The sequence below is a fragment of the Halictus rubicundus genome, chromosome 2, assembly GCF_050948215.1.
Source record: "Halictus rubicundus isolate RS-2024b chromosome 2, iyHalRubi1_principal, whole genome shotgun sequence".
Lineage (NCBI taxonomy): Eukaryota > Metazoa > Arthropoda > Insecta > Hymenoptera > Halictidae > Halictus > Halictus rubicundus.
In genome coordinates, this window is record NC_135150.1 from 14,499,176 (window position 1) to 14,518,795 (window position 19,620).

The window sequence follows — 19,620 nt, forward strand, 5'->3', positions numbered from 1 at the left end:
GAGGGTTGAAACTCGCGTCACTCGTATCCTTCCTTTTTTTTATGAATACGCGACACGAGCCGAGAGGACGACGGGGGAGGGTTGAAATTTTTCAGCGTCATCCCCTAAACATGTCCCCCCCCCTCGTCAGCAAAGTTTTCAGGGCCGCGAGCATATATGTAAATCGGTCGTCAGCAAGGAGGGTCGTGTCTTACCCTCTTGTAAGGCTTGCAAAGTTCCTCGGCCAATAGATGGTGGATCCTGGCGTCGGTCAGGTCCTTCTTGGAAGGGTTGTACTCCACCTCTTGAGGATCAATATTCCAGCCCGCTTCGAGCTGGCTGCAGCTCGGACTGGAAGGAGAAAGAATGAGACTGCATTTTATGACGGGCTGCCACTTCAAGATCGATACCGTGCCTCGAGGAGGGTTCGCCGTTCAATCGAGATACAATGCAGAGACTTATCTCCGGCTACGATTCTCGTACACCGTGTACACCGGGGGTCGCTGAGTCACTTCTACTTTCCAGCCCTAAACTAGTTTCGGAGCCATCAACGTCGCGGACAGTGATGCTGGGCTTATTCGACGTGACGGCTCTCGAGATAACGTGGTTAGGACCTTTCTTCGACGCGACAACGGAGCACATGCCCGATCAATAATTGCCGAACCGCCGTGACTCAGAAAATTAAACGCACGCTCCTCGGCTTTTCCTTGCGACGACCCCCGAAAACAATTTTGCGCTGAGGATCCTTCCGTGATCCACAGAAATTCCCCGTATTTAAACCTATTTTTCCAAATCGATTATTTGTCTCTTACAAAGAAAAAAAGAAAGGATTTCTGTTTCACCCGCAACACATTAAATATAATTTGTTCATCATTTTTGAATGGTACTTCCGAACAACGCAAACTAAAGCGCCACTAACTAAAACAAACAAAACATAGAATTAACTAGTGCTAACCTCATAATACTAAATACAGTGATTTCTCTATACATATCGCCGAGGCCTGGACGATAAACGTCGCGGAATTATCCCCACTACCGCGGGGCATACTCCGTGAGGGCCCACGAATATCGAGAGGCCTCCTGGAGTATGGAGTTTAAATTTCAATTGAAAGCTTGAATCAAAGGTCCGATTGGACTCCGGTCAGTCCTAATCCGTTAATTAAAAACTTCTTTATAATTAATAATTTCTTGGTTCGGAGCATTGTGGTAGCGGCGCGCACCTGTTGTTTCAAAGGAGTGTGCCCCGCGAGCATTTCGTATTGTGAAAATAAGCAGGTCAAGTATGGACGAGAGATAGCTTCTTGTTCGGTACGTATCGAATCGTAACCGGGAACATGGACGAGGAGACGGCGGGGCGAGGGGTTGGCCGAGAATAGAGTCAGGAAGAGCGAGAAAGGAGAAATCATACCTTCCATTGAAGTGTCCCGTGTTGCTATAGTTCCGGAATATCGCGGACATGCTCTCCGTTCCGCTGATATTACCAATCGTGGACGCGTTCCTCCTAATGTAATCCAGCGCGTCTTTCATTGCGAGCTTCGAGTACGTTTCCAATATTTTCGGCTCCGCGCCGTAATGATCCCGCACCAAATAAGGTCGAATGAACTTGTTATCGAACCGTTTGAACCTGGAAAAACATCACAATGCCAGAAAATAACGAGGCTCGACGCAGCGCGCGGTTGTCGCAAATAAGGGTTCAGCAGCTCGGGATCAACACAGGTTACCTCATACTTTGCAATACGTATCGTTTGTTAACGCTAAACCTACCAGGTCCTAGATTATTTATTTCAAAATTGTTGAAATTATGACAGCTAAAAAATTCTTCGATCAAGCATACACTACAATGAAAATAGCGAAAAGTTTAGATGAACTGTGCCAATCAGTTTTGATACTCATTGTTTAACACTTTGACTGGCAAACTAGAAACCTCAAAAGTTCCATAAAATCAACGTGTTATTTAATGAAATAAAAATTGAAAAGAATTAAATGTATGATGTTGAGTAGTCCTACAGCTTTCTTGCGTTTTACTGATCCTCATCAAATTTGGTACGGTGAATATATTAACATAAAAATTCATTTTAAAACCTGGACAAATAATTCCGTCACCCACGTATGGGCGACGTGACAGTCAACGTATTAAAATGGCTCATAACGTTGTGGTTCAAAATAGAATACGAAACTAATAAATTCAAAGCCACTAGGACACTAAAGGATTAGATACTGGATTTTTAATTACACCTAATTATCCTATTTTTGCTATGACCGATGAAGTTACTAAAGGTTATATTTATACATTGGAAAAAGTTCTAGTTGGAAAAGAATAAATTTTGAAAGAAATCTTAGACGATGAAAACCGATTTCATAAGGCATAATCTGTACATGTCATTTGTTCCTGAATCAATTTCGTTAAATTTCTTTGGTTCGACTGCTTTAACTCTCGAACTGCTAAAACAACGTTGCGGGACGACCGTGCAACGCCTCGAAGTGTAACAACGAGTAGACAAACGGTTCTACCGCGCAGGTGTTGCCTGCCGAGAAGCAAAAATTCTGCTTCATTCAATTCTTCAACTCTGACAGAAGCTTGTTTGTTGCGTTTCTCCGGTAATCGTACCTGTCACACCTCGGCGTTACCTGTTACCGGTGCGCAACGATTTCTCGCCGTTTCAGAGTGGAAAAACCATCGCGCAGAACGCGATATTGCGAGCGATTAAGTATTCATTAGAACACAGAAGAGCTATGTACTTGTCTCGGACGTGGTAGTTGCCGTGCTTCCCCAAAATGTCCTCGATCGCGGCCATAACGTGATCCATTATCTGAAAACAGAAACGTCATTTCCTCTCTCTCTCTCTCTCTCGGTCTCACTCTGTAGCTTTTCCTTTTTTTTCCCTCTCGCACGTCCGGTGAACGGTGCAGGGCAGACCGTGGTCGCTTATTATATCCGTTATCTGGCGTGATATATGCTAAGAGTATCAACCACGAAACGACTCGGTTAATTTACCGAGCCATTGTTCTTGTTTTGACACGTTCATTTGCGAACGGGGAGCCGCCGCGCCGGAGGGGGGCGCGCTTGAAAATCAATGCGATCCTCGGTGCACACGCGGACGGCCAACGATTATTGATTCCCCCGTATCGCGGCCCGGCTATTCTTTTTCAATATTTACATTAACGACACGAGAATGCGCCGGCAGCCGCCTGTCTATAATTTATAACGCGGCCGGTGCTCCTCGCCGTCCCCCCTCGAGCCTCTTGCTCGTTCCTTCCTTCGTCTAGTATTTTTATTAACCGATCGATCCCCCCGTTCCGGCAGAACGAATTGTTTTGTAAAAAGAAGAAAAAAAAAGCGAAGGACACGCGACGCACCCTCTCGTGAATCCTCTCGTTCATCGTCGGCTTCTTCTTCTCGGCTCTCTTCACGTTCAGGATCTTCACCAACGGCTTGATCGTGATACCCTGAAAACAGAGAAAGAAAAGATAGGGCAGGTCAGTTTTCGTAACACGGTTCGCCGCCCGCAGTTCATTGACAACGACCGCTGCATTTGAACAGCTGCGACGTGCAACGTGGGCGAGCGACTTCGGAACTTCGGGATGTACATGTTCGAAAAGTTCCCAGACTGATTTTTTTTTACAGACATGATAGTAGCCCGATTTATGAAGTTACCGCGGTACCGTGTAATTTGAACCTCCCTTGCTTCCCCACAATTTTCTTGTTTCACGACGCTCATTTGTTCTCCAGCATTACTATAACGGAGTCTGCTCCACGACTATGCTCCGGCACGTTCGTTAGCAGTCGGTACATAATTTTTGGCATAGAAGAGCATCGTGTATTTCTTCAGTATTTATTGAGGGCATAACGTTGCGCTTAGTGCGTAGCTAGAGAAGGAATGTACGTAGAAAGCTAAACAATACAAATTTCTTGATCAACAGAATTTTTGATTACACCAGACTTGGTCATTTTTAATATTGGTCATTGTATCGTGTAGGTACCTAAGAACCTGAGAATGTGTGCAGTCAGACATTTGATGGAAGATGAATGAAGTGATTTCTCAATATATGTCGCCGAGGCCTCGATGATAAACGTCGCGGAATTATCCCTGCTACCGCGGGGCATACCCCGCGAGGGGCCACGAAGTTCATATTGTTATGTAAACATAACATGGCTCGGTTATGTCTCCTGGACGATACATCACGCTGGCAAGACTCGCGTTGTTGACATATATCGAGAATTCACTGTACAGAGGTACCAGAAGAATCGCGGATGGATCTCTAAGTATCTAGGCCGTGTCAAGAGTGGTTTAGAGATGTCAACGAGAATTTTAAGAACCTGAAAATGCGTGATATTCGTTGTCGAAGGTGTACGAATATCGGATATTTGACAAGATGGAAGGAATTGTGGGGGATGAATTCAGGGGTACTTGAAGAAGCCGATAATAAGCGTCCATTTGAATAAAAATAATTGTGGATTGATCCTCAAGTTTCTAAGCCAAAATTGAGAGTAATTAAAAAATGTGTAAGAGTTATACATATAAAAATAATAGGGATGTGCGAGAATCCGAAATATCGGGAACCCGATGGTCGGGGCGAGTCGGGAAGAGGTCGGGTCGGGTCGAGTCGGGTTCCCGAAAGAATCGGGTTTCCCGAAAATTTCGATTTCCCTTTAGGGAATCCCGATTATTTCGAGAATCCCGACTTTTTCGCGAATCTCGACTCTTTCGGGGATCCCGACTTGTTTTGGAATCCCGACACTTTCGAGAATCTCGAAATTTTCGGGTATCCGTTCCGAACCTGAAATAATTTCGTGTTCCCGACCCGCCCCGATATTTCGGGTTCTCGCACACCCCTAGAAAATAAGGGCTAGATACATAGGAATGTATGCATTTCATAATTTGAGTTCTCTTCATTTGAATTCGAATCTAATTATTATACTGCGGATTTTATGCATTCATAGTACGATTGGTCCTATAATACTGAGCATAGAAATGATTTTAACCTGATTTGATCTTTCACACTTTTCTCAAGCATTGATATGATACATCATTGGGATAATTAGCTGTGACTAATTGTAATCGCGATTGGATAAAAAATACTCGAGTTCCTGAAATACTTATGATTGAAAGCCTAAATACATGACAATTCGAGAGGGAAGGTGGGTTATAAGGGTACTTCAAAAAGCGAACATATTAACTAGGTACCCAAGCAAATTCAAATTTTGAAATGCTTAATATACTGGCACTCATTGTATCAATGATATTTGCCTAAGTAGCAATAGAAAAAGAACTGAAATACTGAATACACGCTTGCAACGACTACCAAAGCGCCGAAGAAGAAGACGCACAACCAAATACTAAAAAAGTCCAACTCAAAAATCCACGAACGCACAAGTTAAAGAACACAGAACGAATCGCTAAGTATCGGTGAAAAAAATTCTAGTCGGCAGGTACAATGGCGGAAGAGGAAGAGCGAACCACGGTAGGAAGCGAAGCACAAGAGCGAAAGATGAAGAGAACGCACAAAGGCGAGGGTGCTCGTAATTGAACATGAATAATCGAGTACTAAGTACCCACGAAGGTAAAGCCAACTTCAGGTACCGTTGGAAAAATGAAATTTCGTTCAGCGAGGCCGCGGAAATGATTCTAAAGACGTGTCTCCCCGAGCACGCAGGGGGTATTAAAATAAATTGTTGAAAGTTCCCGGGGCCACGTGCACGCGCGTGTTCATAGAATCTACACATTACCGTGCACTATTATCGCGGTAATACGAAGCCCCGCAACCAAAAAAAGAATCGCCGGTGGTGCTCTTTAGTGCATAAGTTATGCAGGATCGAGCGAGCAACGCGGCGGTTGTCGCGAGCGGTGTGCTCCGAACGCCGCCATCGATATCGAGTTTCCGATCGACTGGCCGACAAAGTCGATGGTGTTTTTAGAACTAATGGAACCACACGGAGTTGGTCCCACTCCAATCGCAAACAGGACGCGCCTTCAGGATGAAAGGCGGGCGGAGGGGTGTTTTTTCCCATTCCACGGCCGGCTCTTTACCCTCCCGTGACGCTTAACCTTTCGCAATCTAATTGCGTTTGTATTTGATTCGCTCTTATTTCAGACCGGTTTTAATTCCTCGCGGAGGAACTTCCTGGAGAATTAAAAGCGGATCATTTTGTACGTACGAGGGTACGGGGGATGGAGGGGTTGGTGTACAAAAGGAAGTCTGCGGAGAAGAGCCGTTTTGCTTTTCCAGGATGGCTAACGGAGACCGTCTATCCCCTCGGACCCGTTCTATACGACGGCCTCGCGTATAAAAGAAGAAAAGAATCTTTCGCGTCGGTTGTATCCGGCGCTAATATCACGGGGGAGGAGATATACTTGCGGCCACTAGACCGTGTTCCGTATCCCCCGTAAAAGCCTATGCCCGAGGTCGAGTTTATCCCCTTTCCCCTTTCCTCCCTCCGCCGCGCCTCTGGTTGTCTATGATGCTAAAATGACTGAGCCCGGTAATAAAAGTCGCTGCGCGAACGCGGGAGAAAAACGTGTAACCGTACAAATTGCGGTAACGGTGCATTCTTTCCTTAGGCAGACCGCCCGCCCCATGCAAAATGTTGCTCGGCTGCTCCTGCCAGCCGGAATCTAATCGAAAAGCCCCGGAGTTATAGCTCCGGCGCGCAACGATAGATAATAAATTTCTGAAAACTTCGAGGAGCCCACGTTCTACTACCTAATAGAACATTAATTTCTGTCAAAATTTGGCAGCTCCTGACCTGGAAACTTCGGGCGTTCCGCGCGAGCGAGCCCGGGGATGACAACGTTTAATTATTTGAAGATTGCGAAATTACGGGAGCCAATAATTCGGAAGTTCGGAGATTAGAAGGTAATTGAGCTCTCTTGCGTGCGTTGTTTCAATAGGTCCTACATCCAATGTATCCTTTTATTAACTCCTTCGCACAGGAATTAAAGGATTTGACCGAAGATGTTGTTTATTATTCAACTTCTCACTTGTGCGAGCTTAACCTTTGTCTCGGTGTACCTGGGTGTCCGCTTTCAAATTCTCTTTAAAACGTCTTCAACAATATTCCTACCACGGACGGTCAAATTGACCAAAGGTGGACGACACGGTACAATTTTGTAAATCGAGGAGAGAGCATCGCAGTATTTTTTGTATAATTGAAAATAATATGAAAATAAATTTATATCGTCATTTTATGGAAGTTGTTCATCTACTAATTCATTCAAACAAACAAATTGACTATTATCTACGTTTAATGTATTAACAATAACTTTTTTAAAGGACCGGTCATTTTGACCACGCACGGTAGGAATAGGTATACAACAAGTGTCGGTAGGTTAATATCTTTGTTGATAAATCGCAAAATTATTGTAGACTTTTATACTCTTCGATGGCCATAAATTAGTTTACTTTTGCGGCATGAAAACTATGCACTGCAAGATTATTGAATACCGTAGAAAATTGTGGTTACTCGCGTAAAGATAATAATGAATTTTGGTGTATATTTCTAGGATGACAATAGACATGTTGTTCTAGAATATTTTTCTTCAATGTGTACGATAGTGTGACGTGGATTATGATTCAATTAGAATTAAGATAAATCCAATTCTTCAATTCTCGCAACTGGCATTTTTGCACGCCACAGTTTTACGATTTGAATATTTGAAAGTTTGAAGGTTTCGGAGTTTAGGGATTTAAAAATGTGAGAATTCAGAGATTCGAAACTGCAGTTTTAGGAATGAAGCAGCAGGGACAATCCTCCCGGTGAGCGATCCTGGATTTCAGTGTGACGGATCGAAAATTTAATAACAGTCAATTCGGCCGGTTTTATTGAATGGTTCCCGGGGCTAAATCAACATTTCTGAAAGTTTGCCTCTGTGCAACCCCACCGCCGCGGAGCGCCGAGTGCCACACTTCGGGGGATGTTGATTTAGAGAAAAGGGATTTTCCTGCTATTATAGTACCCTCTTTAAATCGAACAACCTTTATCGTTATTCTTCTGTGTACCTACATTTGTGCTCGGAAATTTTCGGGCAGTTACTTCGAGCACAGCCTCTATTATTCTCTCGAACGCATTTAGTTCGCTAGCGCCCCGGCGGCGGCCGTATGTGTCGATATTCTAATTCGATCATTATAATTTATAATACCGACATTTAAGCTCTACAGAAGCGCCACGAGTGTTTTGAGAAGGAAAATTATGCTCGATAGGAGCCCCTTCTCGTCGACAATCGTGTGTACATAGAAAACAAAAATATTCGGCTCTTTGCTCTCTATTAAATCAATAAATAATATCTTATGTGAACTTACTTCAGCAAATGAACCAGAAATTCGAGATGATCCTCCGTAACTGGAAGCATTAGTTTAATGAATTTAAAATTGAATCGAGCGGAAGGAATCTTCAGATAGCCAACCACAGAATTGCCTGATCCACTTTCGCTAACAAAATTAACCATTCGTTTCCTGATATTGCGTGATCTGATTCCAACGAATTAGATTCATAATTATCATTTCGAACGGAGCCTGTATTAATAGGAGTGTAATATTTTTAAGAGAGAGGTAAGAGTCAGAATTGAATGCTGGTCGAATATTTCGTTTTTCTCGGGGGCCTGGGTCGATAGCGTGTGACAGGGGGTTCATATCTTTAACCCTTCGACGTCCCTTTGACCATAGCTGGCAGCTGGACAGCTTGGGAAAGGCGACACCGGCTGTTTGCTCAGATAATGCTACAATATTTGTCCTTCCGCACAGTGTCCCCTCTCCCCCCCCCCGTTATCTCTGTCCGAAGCGAAAAGTTCGGTTACCTGAATGAACACGGTGAAGTAGATGACAGCGATGGTGGTGGTGACGAACATTGGCTGCAGGGGTACGTGCCTCGGGTCGATCAGGAGCACCAGAGCGAACGCGACGGCGCCCCTTAAACCGCCATAGGACATCACGAATTTCTCCACCCTCTCCAGTTTGTGCAAACGGAACTGGTTCGCCACGGCGGACAGCACGATCACGCCTGCAACAAACAATTAATGATTTTCGTTAGGGCTCGTTCCAGCCGACGACGCGGCCTTCGTGAATTTTTCAATCCGGGCGTCGTCGTTGTCTCCGTCGCGCCGGACAATTTACCGGCAAACTGTCAGTAGAATCGAGAAGCCGTAAGTCAGTGACAGTAATCCGCGATGCGGACTGATGGTTGCGGAAGGAGGGACGAATCCTTTTAAGTCTCCCGAGATTTCGTAACTTAAGAGACGCCGAAACGCCTTGAATAGCGAAGCAGCGGAACTTTTGTCCCTTTGTTCTCCTCCCTCGCTGACCGAAACCGTCCCCGTGTCCCGATAGCGGTTGTCGCTTTGGGACGCACAACCGTGAATACCAGCGACGAAAACCGTTTACCGAATTTTCCGGAGAAAAGTCGGAAACACACACCACCGTCGCCACGTCTCGGTTTGCTCGCGCGACAGCGACACGGATTAGATCATCCTAATCTCCCCCTTTAATATTGGGAACGTTTCGTTCTGCGGCACCGTTCGACGGCACTTTCTCGCCCGTATATATTATTATCCGACCTCTCTTCTGTATCTCATAAATGCTTATGACACTTTTATGAAAACGATAAAAAAACGTCCTTAGAATCGCATTATACGAATACGATCCGAAGTCCCTCTCGCGTTTCCCTGGCAATAACCGCAGTCGGCGGGCTGTGCTGCTCTAAAAACAACTTTTTATATTAATCCGAAGACATCCCGTATATATTGCATGCCGATAAGCTAATATATAGCCGGTGCCGAGCCCGAACCTCTTCGAATAAACTCTCTATTCGCTCCTCCCACGGTGAATCTTGGTGGAAAATTTCCCCGAAAATCGTTCGAAAATGCATAAAACATGTCCCCCTCCACCACCACCCCCCCTGACCCCGTGCCAGAGAGACGGTCCTCGAACTATCGTCGCTAGCCGCCGTCCTTGTCGGCAACGGCGACGGCGCCGCGGCCCGAGGATCCGACTATAAGAAACGATATTCTTGGCACAATCCCGTAACCGGTAAGTGACACACGATAAGCGGTGATTGGTTTAGCTTAAGTCCCTTATCCGGTAATACCATTAGCAAGTCGAACTCGTCTGAATCGCGCGGCAGGCATTACACATCCTCGCGAGTGGCTGTATTGATTCGAACGACGCGATTAGGGGTTTTCCCCGAGCACCCGCGGAGTCGTGTCCCTAACCGCCGCACGACCTTGTACTCGAGGGGTCTCGGTGAGCGATTCCGAAAAACAGGATCAAACGATCCGACACGAAGCCGCTCGTAAAAGCTTGTTTCCCGTCGATCGGGAACGAGCGTCTTTTGTGCGTCAAAATGATCGCACGGACGGGATAATTAATTCACGGAGCGGAGAGAACGCTGTTATTAATCTTACGAGGAAATTCCGCGGAAAGACTCCCCCTCCCTTCCCCTATCTCTCTCTTTCCTTCGCTCTGTACTCGGAAGATCAAAAAGAATTCACTGTTTGAGTCCACAGGGTGTCCTTAGGGGACACGGGGCGGAAGATAATATGGAGAGAAAAAAGAACCGATGTAACATCAAAGACAAATGTTCAATCAAATAATGGTGTTCAACCGAGGAGAGAATATCTGTGTCTGCAATCTTCAAGATGGCGGCGCCGTCGACGTCGTCCTCTGTGCGAGAGGTTTAGCGACCCGGCGAAGACGCCGGCACAGTCCTATCAAAGTTAAACCAGTTTTAATAATACTAAACTTTGATCTTCGGGGAAAATTTCTCCGCGACAAACACGACCGGCCTTCATTTTATCTTTTCCATCACTACCTTTGACATTCCGCTGCCGGTCTACATTCGCTCCGGCTGCGCGCCGCTGGTTTTATTCAAATTTTCGTGTTTTCCTTTATACTTGAACTCGAGCCTGGAACTCGACTTTGAACGTAATTATTACACTGCCGGCTTTATGCCTTCACAGTACGCGGCTAATCTTAAAAACCTGGGCGCGGGGAAATGTTTAAAAAGGTTTAACGTTCCTGCGCTCCTGCGATTCTCGGCAGAACCGTGCTTTTGAATCGACTGCGAGCAACAAAGAAGATGTATGCTAGTGACAACTTTCTTTTTATACGTTTGTCAACGTAAAATCGTCTTTGATACGTTACAACCGTGGCCAGACGAGGAAATACCACACGATTCTTCGCCTTTCTGAAATACTAAAAATACGAAAAAAGAAAAATGTGTCGCAAACTTTTATCGTTCACAGCAATAAATTATCTGTTCGCATCATTTACCCGGAGAAGCGTCAATAACAGTATGAAATCTGTATAAATCATGTCACTAACACGAAACGATACGTCAGTTTAGCGGCCGTTAGTTCCAGTGTTCATACAGAAAAGGAATAGCGTGCGATCTCAATCGGTGAAAATTATTGTTTTTGGTGGAAACAAGTCCTGGATGCATCAATGATAGTACAATAGCTGTTCAGCCGTCCCCAGTGGCTCGTGTGGAAAGAGCCTATAGCGGTTAGAGTGTGGTGGACAGCTATTCTAAATAGGTCTTTAGAAAAGCAGGCTATAAAGTTCACGGCACGTTAAAGCGACTAGTTTTCGCGCGTAAGCGGCGTGCAGTTTGCTGGGTAGAACTCACCGACGATCCGATAGACCGAGCAGAAGACGATGGTCGTGAGGACAAACCATGTGTTCCAGTTGTGGGCGTTGTTCACGGTGGCCACGCCGAGGAACATGAATATAATGGTCTCGGATCCGCTCGACAGCATTTTCATCGTATATTTGACGGTGGTGTGCGACTTGTGCGATATATTGGCTTCCACGTAGTTCTTCATGGTAATGCCGCAGAAGGTGATCCTGCGATAAAGAGGCCACGGATAATAGGGGGTGGGTGGAAACTAGGGGAGAGGACGCGTGCGAGCTCGGGAAACTCGAGTTATCGATCGTCTCGCGCCGTTTCCTAAACGCCGTCGAAATTAATTCGGACATACGATCCGGGACGGCGCGGCGTTTACAAAATCGATGTTCACGGTGTTAGGGGACGAGGGCGCTCTCTGTCCCTTCCTCCCTTCCTCCCTCCCTCTCTCTCTCTCTCTCTCTCTCTCTCTCTCTCTCTCTTGGTCTGCGGTTATAACACGAACATCCCTGCCGAGAGATTTACGGGGGGGGGGGGGGGGACACGTCTTACGTGGGACCCTCGTTAGCCGGGCTGATCAACTTCGTGAAATATAAAGTCGGAAAACACTTACGATCGCCGGCATTCTATTTTAACCCTCATCCTTCACACCAGTCAAATTGACGGATTTCCCACTGCTTCTGAAAATGGCTCCGGAAAGCATCGGCGCAGTAAATTTCCGATTTTAGAAGGATTGTTTTGTCAAAAATAATCGTGCAAGATTTATTTATCTACATCTTTTTGTAACACTTGTTACAGCAACTTCGACGATTTTGTTTTTCGCAGTTTTGTGTACCATAAACTCGAGACAAAACTTTCACGGTGAATATTGTATTACTATAATAGTTACTTCTCTCATTCTTTAGTCAAATGACTGAAAAAATCGTATAGCAAGTTGTGGGGATCCGTAGTTCGTAGAAATTTACAATTTTGATCGTTCATCCTTCCGTCATAGTGATTTTTCATTATCGCGTCGATTTAATACCAAGGGACAGATTAAGTTGGGAAAATGAGGGACGCACGGGGGTTAATACGTCAAACGTGAACTAAATGTCAACGGGAATTTCTGCAGGGGTTGAAACCACACCCCGTTGAAATAGAAGCTGCGAGGACTCGCGTGGGTCGATGCATTTATTGTCTCAGAGTTTTCTTCACTGTTCGAAATCGTTTCTTGGCCATTTTACCGTTTCAATATCGTGCGTTTCTCTGTCGGATCGTGCTCGATTTTTTCTCGAGTAATTTTACGCGGCTCGCGGTGCATTAAGGGGGCTGCATTTAATGCGAGCATCTTCTTAATAACCAAGTATAGCGAAATTAATTAATATGTTTCTCGGGTACTACGAAAATACCCCTTAAGGGACTCGTTAATACGCAGTGAATGCAAGAGCTCTGTAGAAATTAGAGCTCGAAACTTTGAAGCCATCCAAACCATACCATTCGGCGTGAAGTTTCTACTTCGGAATACCCTTAAATAACCGTAATACTAATTGCACCTCCCCGGGAGCTTGAAACAATTGAATGTCAAAATGATTCTGCACATTTCCAACTTTCCTCCGTCACGGAAAATGATTTATGTCAAGTGTACAGGGTGTATACAAAATAATAATCAACCGTCCCAGGGTGTTAAAGTTTTTTTTACATCAATACCTTCTATATATCGAGAAAAGAAACTATGCGTTGCTCGATCGTGCAATTCTCCATGACTAAACCTCAGTACTTCCCGATGCCAGTTGTCAAAGATTAGTACTCTATGTTCGCCACAAAAAAATGGCGAGCAATTTAAATTGTCAGGTCATTTTGGGACACCCTTTACTACAGTCCACCTGAGACCGTGTCGACGAACCGGGACATAATCGTGTGCGTGCCTCGAGACAAACGAAGTAATCATTGTCACCCTGCCAAAATATGAAAGAAATATGAAAGAACAATGTATCCAATGTTATACATACGAATACTAAGCCTACATGATAAAATACTAATGTAAAGTACACTTACAAATTTTTCAGAATCATCTGTTCCTCCGTAAGAAACACAGCACACTATTATGGACTCGCGTGAATACGTCCGAATAATTGTCCCCGTCTTGCGGAGCCTACACTATACGAACACAGTTTAGGAAATCGCGACAGCGAACGAGAACAAGTTACTCCGACCATGAACAAAATAACACTGCGATTTTAACCGCGTCACTCCCACAGACGTGTTACGGTCAGGTTATGCTAGGCAGGTCAGACGCTGAGGGTCTATAAATGCTGGATACAAAACTAAGGTAAAGAAATTCTGGCGGCAGAGTTGCCGACCATGTTTCCCGGAATCCCCTGTTTCTGTATCTAGTGTTTATACACCCACGGCGTCTGACCTGCCTAGTATAACTTGACCGTCACGAGAAATCACAGTATTATTTTTCTCGTCGTCGGAGTAACTCGTTCGCTGTCACGATTTCGTTAAGCGTGTTGTCTAGAGTTCAGTGATTGTGGTTCAATTAGTCAATAATAGTGTGCTGTGGATCCGAGGGAGGAACAGATGGTTCTGAAAAATTTGTAAGTGTACTTTACCATTGGATTTAAGATTTTCTTTCATATTTTGCAGCTTCAAATTTATGACGATATATTGGCGAATGGTGGGGCCGTGGTGTGGCTCGCGGCGGAAAAAAGGTTAAGTAACCCTGCGTTAGAGCGTTCTCTGATTCGCGAATTTTAGGAAATTAAGTCAACATTTTTGGAAGAAACATTTCGGAAATTTTGTTGAGTCTTATCTATCGCGCGATAAAGTGGTGCAAGGGGTTGTCGACCGGGTTCCGTCGGTTCTCCCTTGCACGGGACGTGACTTTCATTTCTTCTAGTCGAAAGTTCTCGGACGCGTGAGAGACGCGAAATATTGGAAACTCCGTGTTGCATTGTCCATTACTACTACGTTGTTGTCGAAGAAACGATGAATTATGCATAAGGCAGACGCGCGGCGCTCCTCTGATCGAGGAACTTAACGCGGGAACTTCTCCTCGACAACTATTACGGTTCGAAGGTGAGTTGATGAAAATATGAGGCACCCCGGAAGTTCGAATGGTATAAATTTACGGCGGCGGAACTTTAAGGGAATCGACCCCGGGCCCTCGCGCAACTTCACCGCGAATAAATTTTCAGAAATCGAGGCGCGGCTTCGTAATAAGATATTCGTAGAAATCAGAAACTGGCAAGTCATTCGCGACGGGAGGAAGGGTGGGAAAGAGGGGGAGAGCCGACGTTTGAGCAACTGAAACATTTGTATTCCGCGGCAATCAAAGTTTAAGGCTCCGAACCCAACGTGCCGTCTCTAAGTCGACGGAAACTGCTTCTATCGCCGACGGAAAATATTCGATCAGAATGTTATTATTACAAGACTTGTGTTGGCGATTCTCAAAAATTAAAAATTATATCGTTGATATCGGGTGTCCAATTTAATTCGTGGCCCTCAATTTATTTCCCGTTTTTGTGCTGTTCTATTTAAGAATATTTTTTTTTATGTCCAATTTAGTAAAAATTAATTTTGCCTCGCCCGTCACAGTTTATTTATTGGTCGTTTTCCGATATTTTTAATTTACGTTCACTGGGACTCTAAAATTCCATCCATGAGGAATTATTCAACAAATTTATACCTTTGGGTATATGTTATAAAAAAAAATGACTAAAAATTTGGACAGATACATTTCTGTTATGTTTTATAAAGTAATATAAAATAGTCGGTTTTAGTGCCCCGTAATTTAGTCCTCCTAGCGTTAAACAGGAATCTAGCAATTTATTAGCAGACCTGCAATTAGTGACGTAAGAATTGTATCAAATGACAGTGCGGTGAAGTTTAATATCGTTTCAGTGCGACTGTTTGAGTGCGAAGGGTTAACTCCGTAGCAAGCCGTCGGGGCTGCAGTAAAGGTCAAACGTTCTGTTTGCAGTGACGATTGCGACAGTTGGCTGTTGCATTTTTCCAGCCCCGCGGTGTAATCAGGTTCGAATGTCCTTGGCGCGCACTATATCTTAACCGTCCGGGTAAACAAAACGGTTAAGAGGGCGGGAGGGCGGTCTCGCGCGGCAGCGAATTGGTTAAACAACGACGGCGAAACACATTCGAAATCCGTCTGTTTAACAATCAAACAGACCGCGTATTCCGTTTAACGATATATAGATAAAAATCGACTGGGCCGAGCAAGAACGGTCGATTACAGGGTAAGCATATTTGAACAGTTATTACATCGGACGTACTTCGCGTCGTGATCGATCATCGCCGGGTCCGACTTCGCCGAGAAACGTGTAAATAATAGACTTTAACGAGAACGGCGCGCGGCGCGGCGATCGGCGAGGCTTTAAAGGATTTACGGATAGCTTTCAATTATATTGATAAGGGTGAAGAACCAGGGCCGCGGCCCGGCTCTACAAATCGACGGGTAATTATTAATTACGAGAGAGAAAGAAAGAGAGAGAGAGAAAAAAGGAAAAGGTAAGTGATCCAGGGGAGGAATCTTCGTAAAACTTTTCTTTCACCGGCGATACGGCCACGGGGTTCGATATTAAAGGTGCTCGCCAACTTTGTTTATAATTGACTGCAGTAAAGGGTAATTAACTAGTTTTAGAAGCTGATTAAAAGCACGCCGATCGTCTGCTCGCTATTGCCGGCGAACATGCACTTTTCGGTAAATATATGCGATAAATCGCGTGAGAATCGCCCAGGCCGTTTCTCAAATTTATTGCGACACATAATTGGGGGTGTCTAGAAATGCATTCCCGCTCGTTTATACACCCCTGGCGATGGCGGACACGTGCGCGGCGCGCGCTCATAGGTGCGAATCAGGGAAATATCATAACAGCCCCCAGTGTTGCGTTCACGGTGCAGCAAAATGCACGAAATAATTGGGCGACTTGCGACATTTTCTAATCTACACGGAAAATCATTGTGAGCTGTCTTTCCACCCCCTTGGCGACGCTGTAGGGGCAGTCGTAATCTTCTACTCAACAGTAATAATACAAGTACCATTTTTGTTTGTACCAAAATAAACCAAATAAATTCATATTTTCAGTTTTCTCTTTACACGATAAAATTTTTCAAGAGATTCACTGTATTATGGTTGCCGACGGCATAAGAAAAATGCTCAGAGTACTGAGGGTTAAAATAGCTGCGCACAAAGTACTTATAAAACATTAATACATATATAACTAGAATTAAAGAAATAAAAGTTACAAGGGGATTTTTTGGACCCACATACGTCCCTCAGGATGAATATTTCCTGTTTTAAACACTTATAAAACATTTGATTTCTTTCTGCATGTGCTGTAAGATGTACTTTGTAAGATGTGACATAAATGAATCATAGTTTATTGATTCAAAGTGTAAAGAGTCAGGTATTATCCTATATTTCAAGCATGAGTCTACGTACGAGGGTCAAACAAATTTTTTCTCGAATGACAAACTATTATAAAATTGCTTTTTGTTGCGAAAGGTGATTGAAACTTGACAGGAGAGATTCTTTACCCGGCACGTTCGTGTTTCTCTCGTTTCTTGTTAGGCTATTGCGAAAGTGCTTTCTGTTGCAAAACATACAAATGACTGGGACAGACGGACAGATTGTACTCACGCCAGGATGCTCGACATGTGGAAAATCTCAGCGTTCAGGTAGGCCAGATACGCCATAACGAATATGAAGATCGGCTCGATCACTCGGACTTGATGAGTGAACCTGGTGACAAAGCCAGTCGCGAAGCCCCATATCACGCCGATTATGGTACCACCGATGGCCACGACGAAGAACGAAGCCAGGCCCGACAGTAAGTCCGTGTAAAGGATTCTCGAAGGTCCCATCTCGCTGTACGCCTCGAACATGTGGTATAGCACCTGCGGGTCATTAAAAAGTGACGACATGCGTGGCTAATCGAGCGATTTGACCGCGGTTGCACGCCGGATTCTAAAGCCATAAGCGAAATCGGAAGAGTTCGCTCGAGTCAAGGACGTCTTATTAATTATCTTCTGCACGGACATTTCTTCGAGCTCGCATTCTTTCGCACGCTAATGCATTATTAATGGTCCATCCATCAAAAAGTCGATACAAATATGTCCCGGTGAATTGAATTTGAATATTCTTTGCACACGCGTGCTGTCGACACCAAAATGGCCGCTATCTATGCATTGCTAGCTGTATCCGCTTGCCACGAACATTAATCGTAAAGCATTAATAATTTGCTAGATTTCAGTACTTTTCTTTTTATTGGTTAAACGAATAGGTAATAGTCTTAAATGGTGTCGTTTCATTTCTTATGCTTGGATGAAAATGGCACCTATAACAGGTTAGTTCGAAGGAACTGGTAGTTGTAACCACTCACCACAAATATTAATCGTATTGCATTAATAATTTTCTAGGTTTCAATACTCTCCTTTCTATTGGTTACATGAATATGTAATAATTTTAAATGACATCGTTTCATATCTTATGCTTGGATGAAAATGGCACCCGTAAGAGGTTAGTTCGAAGGAACTTCTAATTGTAACCACAAATATGAATCACAATGCATTAATAATTGACTAGATTTCAATATTTTTCTTTTTACTCATTAAATGAATAAGTAATAATTTTAAACGATGTCGTTTCATTTCTTATGCTTGGACAAAAATGGCACCAACAAGAGTTCAGTTCGAGTGTGCAGAATTTAATCTTCTATACGATCTCGTTCTGAGGTTTATAGTTGTGCAAGCTAGTTTTATCTACGATTATATACCGTGGCTTTGATTGAGATCGATCGTTATCACCGGGATCAGCATGAAGTGTTTCGGTACGACGTTCTTTTTAGAACAGGCGGATACTCACGACGGTAACGGCGTCGTTTAATAGACTCTCTCCGAAAACCACAATGTAGAGGATCTCGTTCACATGGATTTCCTCGAAGACGGCTAACACGGCGACAGGATCCACGGCACTGATCAGCGCGGAGAAGAGGAACATATCCAGGAGCGGTGTCTCGCAGCCGTACAGGCCGATTTTGCCTAACACCCATAGCGATGCGCCTGGAAATAAACGTTAACGACTAAACAAAAGCCCTCTCGTTAATCAGCTGGAACCGTTTCAGAGTTAACCCTTTCAAATCCTCTGTCGGACCTGCTGAATCGTAAATCTCCTGGTCCACTCCGATGTGATAAATAAACTGTCCGAGTCAATTGTAGAAAACAGAAGTTAAACAAAAGTGTATTTACTCTTCTAAAAATTTTAACAAACAATGTCTTTACAGTTTTGTATTTGACCAATCCAATGGTGTCTATAAACGCGTAAAATCCGCAGTCTACGAGCAAATATCTCGAAACAGATTGAAGAAATCGAATTGGAAAGAGTTAAGAAGTCGAACAATGCTAATTACTCCAAACGATCTCAGCGTCGATAACGAATCCGAGGATATTCTTATTCCCGTAATTTCATTAATGTTATCTGCGCGTGGAATCTCGGTGGACGAAGATACCGGATAACTTCGGATTGGGAGAACTGGTTTCGAGTCGCTGGAATCGAGCCGGAGATTTTTTTATCGTCGATCGAACACGCTCGAGATGCGTATCGGTAAACAGCTATCAGCGACGGATTCGAGATTAATTAGTACGAGCACAGAGTATCGTCGTCGGTTACGGGTTTAGGTAATTTGTCTAACGTTCTTGATCAGGATCGGGGCGGAATTGAAAGCCGGCGACAATACTGCTCGGAACAATGCAAATATAAAGCTTCCGATACTCATCGAGGCTGGCCATTATTTGGTAAAATAAAGCTCCGCCGATTGATAGGAAGATATCAACGTGAATGCGTCGATTCTCTTTCAAAGTTCATCGACACATTCCGGTGCGTTTCCGATAATCGAGCAAAATATCCCGGAACAAAGGACGAGGGTAAAAAGAAAAGAAAAATATGCATCGAGGTGGAGGAGGAGGAGGAGGAAATGATCGCAAGACGAAAATTGGACAAGCGTCGCGGAACGCGACCTCGACGATTTTTA

General features: G+C 44.3%; 1 protein-coding gene across 6 annotated transcripts in view; it reads right to left on the reverse strand.

The window, feature by feature from the left end:
* Nhe2 (Na[+]/H[+] hydrogen exchanger 2) overlaps positions 1–19,620 on the reverse strand; it is a 37,649-nt gene that overhangs the window by 10,595 nt on the left and 7,434 nt on the right. For all 6 annotated transcript variants that reach the window (XR_013084531.1, XR_013084530.1, XM_076805456.1 and 3 more), the window contains exons 4-11: positions 18,456–18,652; positions 17,232–17,488; positions 11,597–11,814; positions 8,772–8,974; positions 3,337–3,426; positions 2,719–2,789; positions 1,388–1,603; positions 195–330 (exon numbers count right to left, since the gene is read on the reverse strand). Coding sequence is in view for 4 of the 6 variants with exons in the window: in XM_076805456.1 (XP_076661571.1) it covers positions 195–330; positions 1,388–1,603; positions 2,719–2,789; positions 3,337–3,426; positions 8,772–8,974; positions 11,597–11,814; positions 17,232–17,488; positions 18,456–18,652 (1,388 nt within the window). In the remaining 2 variants the exon portion in view is untranslated. The remainder of the gene's footprint in view (positions 1–194; positions 331–1,387; positions 1,604–2,718; positions 2,790–3,336; positions 3,427–8,771; positions 8,975–11,596; positions 11,815–17,231; positions 17,489–18,455; positions 18,653–19,620) is intronic.